The sequence below is a fragment of the Buceros rhinoceros genome, unplaced genomic scaffold, assembly GCF_000710305.1.
Source record: "Buceros rhinoceros silvestris isolate BGI_N320 unplaced genomic scaffold, ASM71030v1 scaffold12491, whole genome shotgun sequence".
NCBI lineage: Eukaryota > Metazoa > Chordata > Aves > Bucerotiformes > Bucerotidae > Buceros > Buceros rhinoceros.
The window spans coordinates 435-17751 of NW_010394905.1; the positions used below are offsets into that span (position 1 = coordinate 435).

The window sequence follows — 17317 nt, forward strand, 5'->3', positions numbered from 1 at the left end:
CTTAAAAAAGCGAGCTGAGCCTCGTCCAGCTACGTTAGCCCACGCTTTCTGAGGGGCTGCGGTGAGCTTTACCCGGTGGAGAACAGCAGTAGAAAAATCAGGGTCATACACCGTAAATGCAGCCGGGAGGAATGGAGCCGGCGGGCAGGGAGAGGTGATCGCGGTGGGAGCATCCTCCCCTCCCCAGCCCCGCTCGCCTGCGGACACAAAGGAGCCAGGTCCGCGTGTCCGCGGCCCGGTGCTCCTGCAGAGGCAAGTTTCTGTGGCGTGTTTTGCACAGTATGAGCGACAAATGTTCCTTGTGGTAAATGCGATGTAACGTTGTCCAGAGGTGGCTTTCTGGTCAAATTCTGGCAGCATGCACTAAACCTTACGGTTAAAGGTTTTGCTCGTTGAAATAGAAAATAAGATTTCTGGAACCTGTTCCCTGCTTTGCTTTGGGCACCTTTTTCTCTGCAAAGCTTCTCTTTTATTTTTAAGGAATGTGTCAACACAGCAATCCCCCCTTCCCCAAGCAACCTTTTCAGCCTTTTCAGATGTATCTGTATTAGTCTAATTTCTAGCATCTCTTCTCTACCTGTTTTTTTGACTTAACTTCATCCCACCCTCTTGTAATTAATTTGGCTTGTGTTAGTTTTCATGTCAGTTACTTCAGTTTTGTGACAGAAGAAATGTCTAAGCCTTTTGCTCATTGGCTTTCTGTGCACTATTGTGTAAATATGTATTTACTACAAGTGCTTTTCAGGTGGGTTATATTACCCTGTTTTCTAGAGCAGTAAGTACCCATCACGGTGTTTGGAGAAGTCAAGTTCATTTTCTGGCAAAGCATTTTTCTGTTTTAAAAGTGCTCTGTGTTTCTTTCAGGCATGCTTCTTCTCTCTTTATAAGCAGTTACTCCACTGTGAGGAAGAATGCTGCTGGCCTACATTAATCTGTCTGCATTCGACATCAGTAGTGACTGATTCTGCACTTTCAAAGCTGGAGGTGGTGGTAATTGCCTCCAAACAATTTCTGTTGGCTTTTACGTTTTAAAGACGGTGTCACTGAAAGAGTACAGAGGGCATTCCCTTCTGGAGGTGGCACTGTGTGAGGATATTGTGTTGGGCTCAAGCCTTTGGGAGCAGCAGCACACTGTTTGCCAGCAGCACTCAAAAACCCCATCCAAATGCCCATACCTGTGGCAGAGCCTTGAGTGCCTTTTCCCACGAGGCGTATTCCTGCAATTACTAAATTCTTACTGCTTTTTCCAAGCTAGAGCAAGTGTGTTACTTCACACTCAGTTTATGCTATTTAGGGACTTGCTCTGTAATGTAAACAGAAACCCAAGATGTCATTACTCCTTAGGAGGAAGTCACCAGCATTCACCCAGAACCAGTGAAATGTCCAGAAGGACACTTTCCATGTTCGCCTTTTCTGTACTTCTGCTTTGTTCCTCTGACATTGGTCATTTGCAGTCAAGGGGATAAGAACAACAAATGCATCCACTGGAACATGCCATGCTGAGCGCTCTCTTCTTGAGTGTTTGCTGTTGTTTTGATTGAGATCTTATGTGGCTGAGGCTACACAGGATATTCTTCATAATTGTTTTCGTTCTGCTGCTAACTCGAGTATTTGCTCCTAGCTAAAAATACAAGGGATCTCTGTGGATGCTGGTATTCTGCTTCCAAGCCCCCTGAGGAGATTTAATGTAGAACAGATTATGGGATGACTAGCTATTTCCATCAACTATGTTTCCAGACAATTAGCCCTTGATGATCTTGTATTAGAACTTGAGAACACTGGAACGACCAGAGAACAAATAAAAACATGCTATTTAGGACTCGGAATGAGGAATTAACTATCTCTCATCATAAAAGCACATTTTAGCAGCTCACTTTGCAGCGAGCTCTGTAGTTCAAAATTGGGCTATATGATGACACCGTAAAGGTGATGTGTGGTTATCTAGCATTGAGTTTATGCTCAGGATTGTGCTTCCTGGAAGGCTGGGGTGGGGTTGTGGGAGAATGCAGAAGTAGGAAATAAGAGTAGAGGGCTTGTCAGAAGTGGTAAATCGTCTCCTAGAGAAATATTCCCTTGCAAGTTTTAGAAGTACAGCAGTTTGCTCATGGTTAGCTACATGCGACAGAACAAGAGGCAAGAGTGGTTACAAGGCGTGCGCTAGGAACCCCCTTTGTGCAATAAATATTAATGTTCCTAGTTGTGAGACATGGTTCAAGAATAGATTCTTCTGGTCCCAAGTGATATGTGAGTGAAGACTTCTTTGAAAAAAGTCATGAGAGGAACTTTGGTCCTGTCAGCGTTATGCCCCATGACTTGCTCTGTGGTTTTGCAGGTCCAGGATGACATCTGAAGGGTCTGCTTTGGTTTGAGAAGATTCAGTCACAATCTTGCAATAAAACTACTTTGTTTAGGTTTTTTCTTTGCTCAAATGTTGCAGCTGCATATTTTCACTCTCTCTGTAAACAAGTAAATTTGGTCACATTCCAATTCACCTGGATTTAGAGCTGGATTCCTGGCTGAGTAGCTCTTCTCCAGCTTATTCAATTCTGCAGGGCACTGTAGGCTTACTGGTGCTCCTCCAGATAAATCATATTCCCAGACCCAAAATCTAGCATTCAGATGGTATTGCAACACCTTAAACTCAGTCCTTTAACTGTTCCAGTCATTGGGCTACAAAGATACAGGACTATTTTTGCACCCTGCCTCACTACAAACATATGTGGCTGGGGCACTGCTCCCAAGTGATGTAAATAAAATATTCTTTAGGTATAATTAAAAAAGTGTAGTCCACTTTTTTGAGGACTGGAATGTGTATCGATATAACCCACTGTGGTACAAAGCATTTTGGTATGAAGAGGTGCTTCTCAGTTTTGATTGCTATGCTGGAACAAATTGCACATCACTTGGAAGATGTTGGAGTGCAATGCAGAAAAACAAGTAACACACAAAATGCTACTATAAAGTTTATGGTGATGCAGCTTAAACTTGGAGCCTGGAGTTTTGTCATAATACTGTTTGAATTATGTGAAAAGTAGTTTGTGTAATCATTCCTTGGTGAGAAATTGTCTCGGTGTATTGGCTGCTTAGCCAATACGCTGTATTTTCAGCTCCAGTGATGCCAATTTGCAGGTGTGAGGAGAGTTTGTATTCCTGGCATTAAGTGCTGCAAGAATATTTTGTTTGGGGAGCTGAAATGAGTAATGTAGTAGAATGTCCTTCCATTTCTTTGAACAGGATATTCTGTGTTTAGAGATTTGATAGTTAAAGAAAGATGGCAGGTTTTTAAGTGAAAATCAAGACCTGATTTGCCACTGGTGTATTTAAATTTGTGTCTTGCATTAAGTCTTATCAACTCTCCTTAAACCTTGGTTGAAGTGATGCTGGCAGCCTAGAGTCACTGCCAAAGTCTGATTTAGGCTACTGAATTCTACCCAAAGAGTTTATTTGAACTGAAACCTCATGAGCTGCTTCCCAGTCCTGTCTGTCCAGAATCTGTATAGCTGCAGAAAACCCTCAGCACTCTTTAAGTAGCTACCTCCAGCCTTTGCGCTTTGGAGAACGTGATTTTAGGAAGCATGGCTTAAATCCTTTGGCATGACAGATAGAGCAGTCCTGTCCCCTCATTCCCCACCCCCATCCTTTAATATTTAGTAGTTCTTTCTCATAAAGAAAAATACATGATGAAGACTGAGATGTTTCTCATCTCTGTGACTCTGAACATCACACTGAACAAAAAAATGCTTTCCAGCCCGTGCACTACAGTATCTTGCCACCAGATAGAGCTCATGCTGGTCAGCATTGTAACACAGAATCACATTTTTCAAGGGTTTGCACTTGAAGCCTCTAGTCCAGAGTTTCTAGAGGAAAATTAATATTGAATTTAGTCTGTTACCAGATGGTAAAAGGCTCCCTTTCCTTCCCCAGTATATTCATTGGCAGGAGACTTAAGGTAAGGAATGAGTGTCATCACGCTGTAGTGTTTTTCTTGATTTACAACGTTTTCCTGCTCCTTGGGAGAAAGATGTGATCAAGACTTCCTCCTAAACTCTGGAACAGCCATAGGTTATGAAAATACGTGACCATAAAATGCAACAGCCTGAAGTATTTGTCAAAGATGAATGTGATCTCATGATTGACTGTAAAATATTTTCCAGTTTTATAAATATCTGTTGTCATATTGGAGACATCCCATAATGTACTTTGAAGAGGTTTAGACATTCTCCACCCATAATCACAACAGCTTGTATATATTATATATAATATATGGTTCTTAAACATGCAGGTTAGGGTAGGTAAAGCCCCTGCCTCTGCCTCCATTCACTGTTAATGGGATTTGGCTTCTTAAGTTCCTCCTCAAAAATGCACCCTAGGACGGGAGAATCTGTCAGCCTTTCTGTAGGTGCTGCATTATGAAATGTTGATACAGTTTAGTTTTGTTCTGTGTATGTTCACCATTCTGATTTCTAGAAATTTCTCTGATTTCTAGGAAAGTTGCCTGCTTTTTGCTGTGTTGTCTTTGTTCTGTGTTGTTTATATCCAATGCTGCTTATTTGTCATGGTTCTAGGCATGATCTACATATGACAGAATATGGAATAGTTTTAGTAAATTCAAAGAAACCTTCTGGTGAGGAGGAGTGAGGTGATCTGATAATGTAACACCTAGTTTTGGGGCAAATGATCAGCAGAACCTCCTTTGATGGAGACAGTGCTTTGGCTCTCCAAGAGTTAACAAACCATCTTTCAGACTCACGTCATTCACCAATTAAATACCTTCTCTCTTTGAACACAGTTAATAGATTTCCTCCTTCTGAAACTCAAGCCTGTTACTGCTTACGTTCTCTCTAAAAGCTATTGCTTTTAATTTATTTGAGGAAAAAGAAATTTCCTTTCATTACCAGCAAATCAAAGCACTTTAAGATTGCATGCTGAATGTATGTAGTCTTGGTTTATCCTTTGGATTCCATGCTGGTCTTGCTATAAAACTAAATTTATAATTGTTCTGGAGATAAACTTTAAACTTCCACCTTTTGCCTAGGATGTGTGCGCAAGCCAAGCTGCACCCCTGGCTGCATTTCTGCCAGTGCCTTTGACCTATGGCTGAACGTTTGATCTTGTGTGTGTGAAAAGAGCAATGGTGCTGATTTTTTTTTTGTCTTTAGAAGAAACATCATTGTGCCTTTAAGTCAGAGCAGAACTTGGTTCAAATTGTTGATCTGTAGAGCACACCTTGTCCAGACTATGTTTATGTACATAAATTAATTCAATGTTGAAAACACCGTATCTCAGGCTATGCCTGGCAAAGAGGCTTTAAGGTGCTTTGTATTGTAGCAAAGAAGTCTCTCAAATTAAGAAACATTTGCAAATTTTGGAGCTAGTTTTTTCAAGTGAGAGTATTCCTCTATAGGAGATGAGTTTTCCTACCCTCAGAAGACTCTTCAGTGGTTTATTCTTCTGTTTACTAGTGCTCTCCCTGCCTGATGCCTCATCAGTGGTGAAAATCACAGTTGCATGTTGTCTTTTGTGATTGTGTTCTTCATGACGTGAGATCTGTCCATCTTTTTTTTTTGCCTGTAAAATAACCCTAAGAACCTGTGGGTTATTTAGAAGCTCAGTATAAGTTTCTTTGAGGTGAGTGTTTCCCCCGTTTACTGCTCTTGGACACTAATGCATCCTTGTTAGTTGCCATGGTTTTTTTGTGGCTAGAATTTATAAAATATTTATCTCTACCAAAATTGCTTAATGTTGAAGAAAAAACAAACCCACATACCCACAACAAACAATGAAACAAATAAAAAAATCAAACCCAAATGGGCATTTGCATCACTGGTATCAAGCTGAGAATTTATAGGGGAGTAGAAGGCTTAGTATTTTAACGCTTGAAAGATTGGCATGTAGGGAGTTTTCTTACTAAATTACATGTTGCTCCAAAAGTGAGCTTTCGAGAACAGAGGTTTTTGCTCTAAACGGTTAAAATCTGACATCTACCAGCGAACTGTGGGTGGTTCTAGAGAATAGGTGCCAAACTGAAGCTGAGGATTTCACTGCCTCTGGACTAGTTTCACTGTCAAGCAAGGTAGCACTTGGTGTAACCAAAATGAGGGGGTTTTTTTTGCCATATGACATTTTTCAGTGATGATTTCAAGATTTTAGCATCAGGTTCTGTGCTGCCTTCTTGCCAACAAGCTCAGGTCTGTACCTGGCGGTCTTACTGGTGTGGCTTTTATTATACACTCTTCTGCAGTGGAATGATAATTGAGATGGGTGGAGTTAATGTGAAATTTCAGCTAGACTTGACTGCTGCTACTTGATGCTTTCTTCTTATTGCTCTTTTTTCTGGATGATTTTTTGCTTTGTCTTATCAATGAATACGTGAAAAATGTTTCTTTGCTTCCTTGTGGGTGATGTCCCACATGGTTTTCTAGTTACATTAGAGTTGGATCTTTGGGTCAAAGATACTTAAAATGTGTGGAGCAGCCAACTCACCGGAAGGATTTCTTGGTGCAGTGTGAGGCTTGGCAGGGCTGGTCACTGGCAGGGCTGCTGACACTCTCCTGGGTAATGTTAAGTCCTGTTTAGAAATAACCCCAGTGTAAAAATCTGTGGAGGTGCACAGAGGGCATCTGACAATAAAGAACGTTCTGGAGTTAAGATGCTGCTGATGTCAGGTGGTCTCTGATTATTGTATTAATTTGGTAGTGAATTTTCTTTCTTTACAGTAAGACTGGTGCCAAAGCAGCCATGTTCTGGGGTAATCAACCCTTCTGAGTCCAGTAGATACAAGAAATGTGCACACTTCCCTGCACATGAATGAAGACAGGTATTTGGAAGGTATCAGTTGTGTGTGAAAGTGGTGATACTCTATTTGGTGTCCTGAGGGTATGTGCTTTCCTTGCTGCTTTACCTCATCCTGCAGACACCACTGAGTGCCGGGAGAGGTCAGCCAATAGAAGAGACTGTAACACTGGGTGTTGCTGGGGATGGAGGCTGTGACGTTATTTAAAACCAAAAGAAATCACTCCTTGATTTAAAATGCAAAAAAGTAACTTGGCAAATCATAGGTAAATGATGTAGATGTCCATGTTTATCTTCTGCTTTCCTCGCTAACCAAAATAGCTTCACCTGTCTTGGGGGAGGGGGGAGAATAGTTAGAGAATCTAAATAACAGCTGCTGCACTTTGATGGCAGTACAAACTAAAAATCTCATTGTTATAATAGAGACTGTGTAATTAATCATTTCATATTGATTTGCTCTTAATCTAGATGCAGTGCACAAAGGCTGAGAGAACTCTCATGTTATTTAGCTGCTCCATCTAATCAGAGAGAGGATGCAAGTAAGACAGCAGTGCATTAGTAACCTGTGGGCTTAGGAGAGAGCTGTCTGTGGTGGACCTTTGTCCACAGATCCAGAGAACAGCAGTGATAATGAAATCTAATCTGAATGAGCCCGGTGCTCACAATCCGTATCCCAGAGGGTGTATAAACATCACAGATATTGATACAGGATCAGCAGAGAGCAGGGATTGATTAGTGGTCAAGGGAGCAGGATGTCCTAATTGTCTCTGGTAGGGCTGATTAATTTTACCTGGGAAATGAGCCTTAAAATAGATTAGGGCTCGAGAGGGGAGCATGGCAGTTTAAAAGGGAAGAAAGGCCTTTTCTGTCATTCCAGCCTTTGTGAATTATTGTTGCTATTAAGCAATATATAGAGACAAAATTTATCAGTATCTGTGTTTCATAAATAAACACATCTAACTTGTTCTTTGGACCTCTTGTTTCTGTGGCCTATTTCCTAATTTGACTTTTTTCTGTGTTAAGATGAAATTTGCTTTTCTCCCCTTTTTGCTTGAGATAATTATAGCAAACTTTTAATCAACATCCTGTCTGCATAAATCACCACATTGCTGACCTTTTCTCCTCTACAGTGCAGCATGTTTCTGCACGGTGCCAGCCTGCCATCCTAGAAGTTTCTTTTACAAGAAGCTGCAGGTGTTTTGCTTGGGTGGTTGGAGGGGTGAGGAGATCCAGACAATTTTCTGGGAAGTTTCTAGCCAAAGTCATTGTAGCAAAGTACCATGAAGTTCTGATGAGCATCAGTGTATCTCTAGAGCAAAACCATTAGCTGTCATCACAGCAGAGGAGAGTTCAGCCCTTACTCTAATCTTGGTTTCCTTAAGAGTTCCTGTTTGATCTTTCAGAACTGAATCTGGAGCAGCACATAGACTATGCTTGTCTAAACTTTTAGTAACGATGTAAAGGGAAGGAGCACCCACCAATTAGTGTTTTGAAAGTAGAGAATTCTGGCAAGTCACTTCTTGTGACAGGTTTCATCTATTGACTGTTTCATGGGAAGATCAATAGTGTTCAGGCTGCAAATTCTTCAGCTAAGGCAATGCAGGCTATGGCATCTCGTATTTGGAAGATGTTAACAGCCTTCTGGCTTGGAGTAGAAGGTGGTGTCATTCACTCAGTCTGTGGAAAGACCTGAAATCAGACAGCGAAGCCATTCTTTGCTTCGGATTCATAAAGGTTTTGATTTAAAGTTTGCGCTGTTAAAAGAAGCCTTTAGGGATGTCGTGATGTGTGTTTGCTCTCACTGCCATTAAATTTACCTTTAGCTTCTTGATTTGAGCTGGAAAAAAGTGGATTGGTAAAGTGAGGGATTTAATTGTCATTCAAAGAGCCAGGTGTTAGGATCATGCTAGGCAGGATGAGAGAACACCCCTGTCACAGAGATAGGATGTACCTGTTGAAGTGGTGGAGCTGTTTCCTTTCTCACTGTGTGTGTTCAGTTGTCTTCCGACCTCCTCACCTCTGTTTGCCCCTCTTGGACCTCTGTGCTCCCATGGGCAGATGGCCTGTGCCTTCAACTGTCTTTTCCTTACTTGTGAAAGCCACGTGAGCTTCATAAGAGCCTGCCTATATCTATACGAAATGATTTGTGCTGAAGTGAGGGTATGTAAGAGCTAGCTGCACTGATAGCCTTTTTGGAATCATGGCCAAGGATAAACCTCACTTGGGAGATCGTAGACATGCTGTTTCTCTCATCTATTCTCTGCCGGGAGTTGTGGGAGGGCTGCAGACCCTTCTCAGGGAAGCTCAGTTGAGGTGATGCTTGGTTGGTGGTGACAACAGCTTGAGGTGGACGATGTAGGATTGCAGCTTGGGATGAGTGACCACAATTGCTGGTGGCTCATTGAAGATGTCAGGGATGGTCTCTGTATGTTCAAATGCTGCGAGGTGGTGGGTGGGTGAGACCAGAGTCCATTGAGCTTGTGTGCAGCTTCGTGAATGGGCAGCAAATGGATAGTGAGGAGAAAAGGGGTGAGTGTCCAGTGAGGCTTTGCCTGAATAACTCCCTCACCCTCAGTCACTTGAGGCTCATGGACTTCCTGAGCCAGGTTTGCCACCTTTGTATTTAATAGACCTCTGTGGGTGCTTTTTTTGCCTGTATTTTTGTGTGAAGATACACACCCCTTTTTAAATTCTAAAAACAGGAATGAATTATATCCTGCCTGGAGATGCTTTTAATTTTCTTTGAACTTTTCCTGTTGTGCAGTGGTTCACAGGCAGCACAGCCATATGATTAGCCAAGGCTGCTCTCGCTTCATGTTGGTCTAATTATCTGTTCATTAGAATCTGAAGTCTCGAGCTGGAAGTGTGTAGGGTGTCTTTGTTTAAAGGGCAGTCTCCTCATGCAAATATTAAAAGAGAGCTTTCTGGCTTGCCCAAGTCAGTCTGACAAGCTAATAATAGCCTTCATGTTAGTCTTGGCTAGCTGAGAGCATCAGTATGAAAAGGCTTTAAGGGACTGGTGTATCAATCAAATCATAGAATATAATATGCCTTTGTGTATTTTGTTTGTTTTAACACTTAAACTCCCATTATGAAATATTTTCTGAATTGGAAGGGCGTGGGATAAAATGGAGCTCTCCTCTAAATAAACCATTGCATCCACTTGAGGTTTCAGGTTAGTCTTGGATGGCCTCTAATTAATGGAATGCTGTAATGCAGAACTATTTTCAAGAGCTCTGGACTTGTTCAAGAAGCTGTTGTTAAGTTTTGTAGGTAATGTATCGGAGAACAATGAGTCAGATGGCTCAGACTGGTGTGTTGACAGCATGTAGGGGGAGTTGTGAAGATGGCAAATTGTTGGAGAGGGCATGTTTTGTTTCCCAGCTTTGCCAGCAGAGGATTACATGTTATGCAATCGCTGCAGTTTAATTACAGTGTAGCAGAGGTTTTGATATCTGCCTTTAAATTATCCCAAGGGCATCTAGGAGGAATGATTTACTTTGAATACATCTTAATAATCGGATGACTTTATGCTGCTGGCTTGTTTTGTTCTGTGAGTGCCATTTGTTCCTATTAACTATATCATAGAAGTCAATACAGCTATTCCTGGAAACATGGCAATATCACATGAGTACGAATTTACAGGATGGGCTCAGTATGTCATTACAACAATTGTCAGCTGCTCTTTTTTTATTTATGGAAGAGATGCATATGAATGTACCTTTATCTGGAAAGTTTTAGGCAATTCTAATAAAAGGAGATGTGCATGAATTATCAGTACATGATGTTCTATTCACTAGAGGAAGAGTCATTTTAAAAAGCCTGCTAAGTGAGGCATGGTTGCTAAGTAAGGCAAGGGTTTTATTAGACCAACTGACGTAATGGAAAAAAGCAAGCAAGATTTTGGGCATACAAAGACCTCCTTTGGATGTGAAACAAACAGCAGACTTTGTGCTAAGAATGGCTTGAGAACAGTCGCTCTGAATTTAAGCTAAATATGTGAAATGGTGAGGTAATTGGAGAGGAAGGGGTAGCTGGGACATGCAGGGAGGACGGCTAAGTCATGGCGATGACATGGGAATGTAGAACGAAGGGTGGTTTCTGGAAGAGTTGAAGGCAATCTGAAACTACGCTGCTACTGCCTTCTGTCTTGCTTCATGGCGTTGGCAGCTGCAGCTATGGCGAAATCAAGGGATGGGAAGTAAGTAGAAATGAACTCTACAGTGGAGGAGGAAGAACATGGAGCGATGTGGGAGGGTTGTCCACAGAAAGCATGCTTTAGGATACTGGAGATGAGCAGTTCCTCCAAAACCTGGGAGAACTAGTTCACAAATTAATTTCTGTCAAGGTAAGGTTTTCTAGTACAAATGTACTTTTTACTCTTCTTCCCAACCAGAACACATGTTGAGGACTTTTTCATAGCTTCCTTTATGTAGGCTCCCTGGAATTCCTGAGGGGGTGGCTGCTTTGTTTTTAAATCTGATCTGTGTCTCTGCTGGAGTGTCCTTCTGGGTGAAGGTCCTCTTTATCCTGAGGTGGGTGTCCCAAGTATTCCCTTCATCTGGGGATCTACAGTACCTTTGGGAGGTCTGGCTGCATTCTGAGAGCTTTGCATGCCCACTGGCCTCTGCACAGTCTTCTGGTGCTGGCAATATTGTGCAGTGGCTTTGTCGTAGGCAGGCAGGGTTTCTTCCAAGAATTCAGCTCAGCAGTAAAAATGTTTGAGCTTATAGTATTTTTGTGTTCTGCACAGGCTTCAGTTAATGGTTTTGTAAACTACATGAAGACCTGCAGATGAAGGATTGAAGGGTCTCAGACTGAAATCTGGGGAAGGACTTGTCTGCTAGCTAGTATGACACAACTGCTGAATGTGTTTACCATTTACCAGACAGGGATACGAGGGCTGTGTTTCCCTCTGAGTCATTGAGGCTTAAATTTGCAAAGCCTCACCAGCCAGAGCAGACTGACTTGGGGGATCAATGATTTAATTATGTTAATCTGTAAACTACTCAAAAACCCCCAAACAAACAAAAAAACCCCCCAAAAACAACCCCCAAACCTGAATTTAATTTTTGTTATAGTAGGCTCCTGCCTTAAAAGACAGCAAAACTGCCATGTTCTGTGACTTTAGACCCTGTTTATTTTCTGCAGTTGTTTTTTGGCATGCAGCATTTCCTAACTTACACTGGGGTGAAGAAATCGGAATAAGGTTGACAATCTCTGCACAACCATCGAGATGTGCCCTTTGTTTTGACCCTCCATACCTTCTGAAATCCAGCTGTTTGTGTAACCAGGGCTGGGTAGCAGGATGGAGATTACGTATCATCCTACAAAGCAATGTTTTTATTTTTGCCTCGTTATTTTAGGAATAATCAACAGGGAACAACGATACTTCCTCTTAATTTGATGTGCTTCCCTGAGGGAGCTCACAGCAAAGGGAGGCTCTTACAGAATGTACATTTTCCTCAGCAATAGTTCAGATAAGTCTTATCTGCCCTTGAATCGCTGATAAATTTTCTGTTGACTTGTGAGGAGCCTGAACTCCATTGTGTTTTTATGTACTGTGTTCAAAGGCAGGCCCTGTGTTTTCATTGTGTGAGTATGTAGTGGTTGGCTTTGAGCTGTGGAGGCTGGTGCCTGTAGCTGTCAAGTCTTTGATTCCTACCCCGGCACTTTGAGTTAAATAGGGGCTGTGGCATGTACAGGACCTAGCATGGTGGCTCCCAGCTGTGTCAGGTTCCCTCACCTCAGTTATCTGCTCCCCACCTTGGCAGTCATCATCCAGTGCCTCGTCTGAAAGGTTTTCCATCCACTGGTCTTACTTACAACAAAGTGTCTGCGGAGTCATCAGTCGAATCCTGCTCCAGCTCTTCTGGGAACAACATAGAGCTGTGATTTGCTAGCCAGGCTGGCCATGTGAAAATGTCCCTTGGGAATGTGTTCATGCTTGTGACTCGTGCAACCAATACATTAATGAAATCTTGGCTCTGCTAATGTCTGTGGACCCTTCGCCATTCTGAAGTCATTGGTTCCTGATGTCTTGGCTGTTTATGGATACTGTGGTTTTTTTGCCAGAGAGCCATTTGATCAGTTCAAGGTGGAAAAAACAGTCATGGAACTGCAGTAATTTTAAACAGCAATATAAAATCTGTTTCAAAATGTTATTAAGTGTTATACAAAATATATTTCTCTAAATTTGGTGCTGGAAATAAGTATATCTCTTTCTTTCCCTCAAGGCCCAATGTCTGTCCAGTGTTTGAGCTGGCACTGGTAGGCCACCAGCAGCCGTGTGTTCAAGCCTTTAGTCGGATGGTCAAGATGTGGAAACAAGGCTGCCCGAGGAGGAAGTGGTGTATGGGCTATGAGAGAAGGTAATGTATTACTGACTTAGATTCTGTTCCTGAACTCAGTGCAAACTCTAAGTCTTTTTTGTCTGTGTGCAAGAAATTGGAAACTGTCTGACCTGTATGTGACTTAGTTATGGATGTAGTTAGTGCCCTGCTGAGACTCTAAGTTGGTTATTACTGAGTGGAAAACGTGACTTTTTTCTGTGTTTTGGGTGGGTCATGAACATGGCTGGCTTTAAAGCACAATTATATTTTATCAGAAAATGCTCCTGTCTTATCCTTTTCCAGGTGAAGTCCAGCTGCCAAGTCATCTACCTTGAAAAATTGAACTTCTTTCTATTTCTGTCATACTTAAAACTGATGGGAGACATGACTGTCCCAACAGCTAAAACCAACATTGATTGCAAAACCAAATTACTCTTTTGACTGGCCTGAATAGAAATTCATCAGAAAATAAGTGGATGTAGTGTACTAGAGCTATTGGATGGTATCAGGATGCATTTTCCTTCTTTTTTAATAAGAGCTACTGATGGGGCCTGAAAAAACATGTAGTAAATATGGCGCATAGGTACTGGTGGCTGATTAGCTTGAATAAGTGGAATAGAAGTTGTGACTGTTCTCTTAAACTTCTTCTCTTGACAGGTCAGGGTACTACACAGTTTACAAGCAGGTGTACAGAATGGAGCGTCAGACTGTCTATAAATGCTGCCGTGGGTGGGTCCAGCGGGACAATGAACCTGGCTGTTTGCACTGTAAGTTGGTGGCAAAACTGTGACAAACCGAGGGAGGTGACAGCCTTAGGCCTTACTTTCTTGCTGATGCTTCCTTCTAGGAGGATGGGTCTTGTTTCTTGCCATCACGGAGACTTCCAGCTATAAAGAGGAAATCTACTCACGGGGAAAGAAACTTCTTTTAAAAGAAGTACAAAAGCTCATCATATGGAAAAGTACCAAGGAGCTCTAATTTTAATCTAAGCAGTAGAACCCAAATTTCTGATTATAGTTGTTGCAGCATTTTTATGCCAGCCTGGCTTTGACAGGCCAACCGGATTTATTGCTGTTACCTAAATTATGGAAAATAAATCTGCTGTAAGACACTTGTTCCTTGGGCTCCTTGCAGAGCCTGGCTGGTTTGGTGTTTTCCACCGCTGCTGTTGTAGCAATCATGTCTCTACCCCACGGTAGATGAGAGCCCCTTCGTATCAGTGATTTCTAATCATGATTGGATGTTTTCCTGAAAGATGGCATTTAATTTAAATGAGGAAGCGCTTTTGTCACTGTTAATGAGACATGAGTAGAAGACAGCAGTCTAGTCAGTATTTAGGTTTGTCGCTGTGTTGTCAGGAACTGTATGAAAGTTAACAGCTATTCCCATGCCTTTTTTAATCTTCACACCAATGTGAGGGCTGCATTCAGAGAACTTGCTTTTATGAGCATCTCTTTGCATTTAAAAAAACAAAACATGCCTGAGAGATTTTCCTGTTAGTTTCAGCCTGAATCTATGTATTTAGAGTGTACCTGTTGAGTTGTACGAAGTCAGAGATATGTTTACAATCTGTATTTTAATCTCTGGTGTAAAGGAATTCAATGTATTTGAACACCAGTGGCAATATAAAAATTTTCTTCCTGAAAGAGTGCAGACTTGCTTTGAATTCTTTAAGGCACCAAAGTGGTTGAATTATTCTTTTATTTGATACTCTTCGCAAGTTAGATTCAAGTATGTGGAATTTAACTTACTGTAAATAATGTCCTGCATTGGAGGGAGGGAAGTATTGTAATTCACTTGGACAGAACATCAGTGTTCCTTAACCAGTTAATCTGCCCTTTTTGTTCTCAATTCAGGCAGTGCTTTGAGTCCTGAAACTGTCTTATGATCCTTTCAGATGCCTCTGCAGCATCTTCAGGTTAAACTGCATTATCTTAGTCTTGCTTCTAAAGTTAAATTTCTTCATAGCAATGTGGTAGCTATACTCATGCTATCAAATTCTGTGTCAGTCTAATTTTAAAGAAAAAATAAGCTGGATTTCTTATATGGAAGTTCAGGAAGAGGCGACTCTGGAGGATCCTTGGCCCAAACCCTGCCCTGTTTCATTCTGTTTGTGTGTCCTAGTGCTGTGCACTGCTGGCACTTGCTTCAACGGAGGGAAATGTTCTGAAGCAGGATCCCAGATGTGCCAGTGTCCTGCAGGATTTCAGGGTCCTCGCTGCCAGTATGGTGAGTCAAACATAGATGGATTCTGGTTTTGGGGTAAAATGCATGTTTAATGATATTTGATAAAACAAGTGTTCATTTGACTTAAAGTTAACATTATCTTTAAGCTCTCACTGGTTATTTGGTCATTCCCTCATTTGCCGGAATTTTTCTTTTTTGGTATTGAATTCTAACAAAGCAAGTTGAAAATTTAATTTGATAGTAGATGAGTTTCTGCAGTGGATAATACCACTGCGTGTCAGCAGCAGTGTCCAGTGGAACATATTTATATTGCTCCTGAACTTGCGTGTTCTCAAGGCGCTTCTGCTGAATTTCTCAGCATTGTTTTTACCCTTTTGAGAGTAAATCCTGAGTCAAAACAGGTTGGGTAGTAGGTAAAGAATGTAGTGAATGAACCAGATGTATTTGTGGGGTTTCTCATGGTGCATCTAGAAGAAGGCTGGTTTTACAGATCACTACCATGTATTTCCTATTCTTGCAATGATTTATGCACCAATCTTTCATTTCAATAACTCTGTTCTAGGATATTATAGACTAAATTTTGTGACTTCAACTATCACCCACGCTCAATGGGAAACTTCTTGTCTCATGCTGGTTCACAATGTGATAAACCCACAATAGATTGTCATGTAATTCATGTGAAATAAGACCATCACATACTGTGTAAAGCTCCAATTACACAACTGCATCCTTTTGGCTTCTTAAGCAGGGGGGGAAGCCATTTCTTCAGAGTGGGCTGATTGGGACAAAGGATTTCCTTTGTGTTAGGTAGGTGATAATTTCCTTTTCAGCTGAAGCACATTGTGTTCTGTTCGAAGAAAGGCAGATTTTTGAATATTTAGGTTTTTCACTTTTAAATTCTAATATGTTCACATCCTGGCTTGTCGGTCATGAAGTAGCAGTGAGAGGAATGTAACAGCTGTGTACGACATTCCCTGTAAGAGCTGAAAAGCGAAGCGCCATGCTCAAAACACAGCTTGTATCGTGCTTCATAACCTCTGTCACATTCTGATCTCTGGGCTCCACCAACACTTATGAGATAGCCTGTGCCTTGTGTGGGCTCGCTGCACTGAGGTGACTGTGTCTGTACTGGGTAGCAGCCTCCCTCCCCCCATGAAGGTGGTAAAGCAGCTGGCAAATGCACAGAACTGCAGAAAGACAGCAAACATTGCAACAGGGCTGTCTGTCGATGCCTGGTCATCGATAACACTTTTCATTTATAAGCAAGCAGTTAAATAAACTGCAGAGCCCTTTACCATGGAACTGCTGCTGACATCAGACCTCAGTGCGCCAACACCTGCTGTCAGACACTGTTATTCAGTGAAGCAGGCTCCAGGGGAGATGCTGGGGTTGTGTAGTTCTTTACTGCCTCCTAGAAACTCCAAGTTTATGTGTGTGACCTGAGGTGAACCAGTGACACCAATGCAGGTTGCTGTGGTACTGACTTAGTGGGGCTGCTGCTGCTTCTTCATGGTGAGCAGCATCTTGAAGGAGCCCATACAATAAGCTTTTACCAAATGCAATATAAATATCAGCAAATTCTAAACAGTCTTTGCTCGTTATTTGAGTCTCCTTCTATCGATGGAAATACCTGCAGCACTGAGACATTTCCACCAGGTGGATTGTGGATGCAGTCTGTGGGAAGCACATGTTGGGTTTTCAAACTGGAATGAGATTGTGCAGTCTCAATTTCCCAGGTTGGTGACTGCAGACCCTGTAAAAACAGTGAGGTGTCCTGTGGTTCTTGCTCTTTGCAGCTGGGTGGAACTTCTATCTTGGTGGTTTGTCTGCTTTCTATTGATTCTGCAGGTTTGAATGGAATTTCAGCAGTGATCATTTTCAGGTTTCTACAGTAGCTGCTATCGCGGCCTGGCAGGAGTGAGTTTATAAAATTAAATTCTGAAGGGAAAAACCTCCTTTCAGAAAGAACATTATAGACCATTCACCTGCTGAACAAAAGCGAGGAA

The 17317-nt window shown here is 41.8% G+C and overlaps 1 protein-coding gene across 1 annotated transcript in view; it reads left to right on the top strand.

Annotated features, from left to right (window-relative positions):
• Positions 1-10949: 10949 nt before the first annotated feature.
• LOC104501554 (multiple epidermal growth factor-like domains protein 6) overlaps positions 10950-17317 on the top strand; it is a gene marked incomplete at its 3' end in the record, with an annotated part of 146596 nt that continues 140228 nt past the window's right edge. Inside the window, exons 1-4 of the mRNA XM_010145379.1 lie at positions 10950-10993; positions 13029-13163; positions 13782-13891; positions 15249-15353. Of these exons, the coding sequence (XP_010143681.1) occupies positions 10950-10993; positions 13029-13163; positions 13782-13891; positions 15249-15353 (394 nt within the window). The remainder of the gene's footprint in view (positions 10994-13028; positions 13164-13781; positions 13892-15248; positions 15354-17317) is intronic.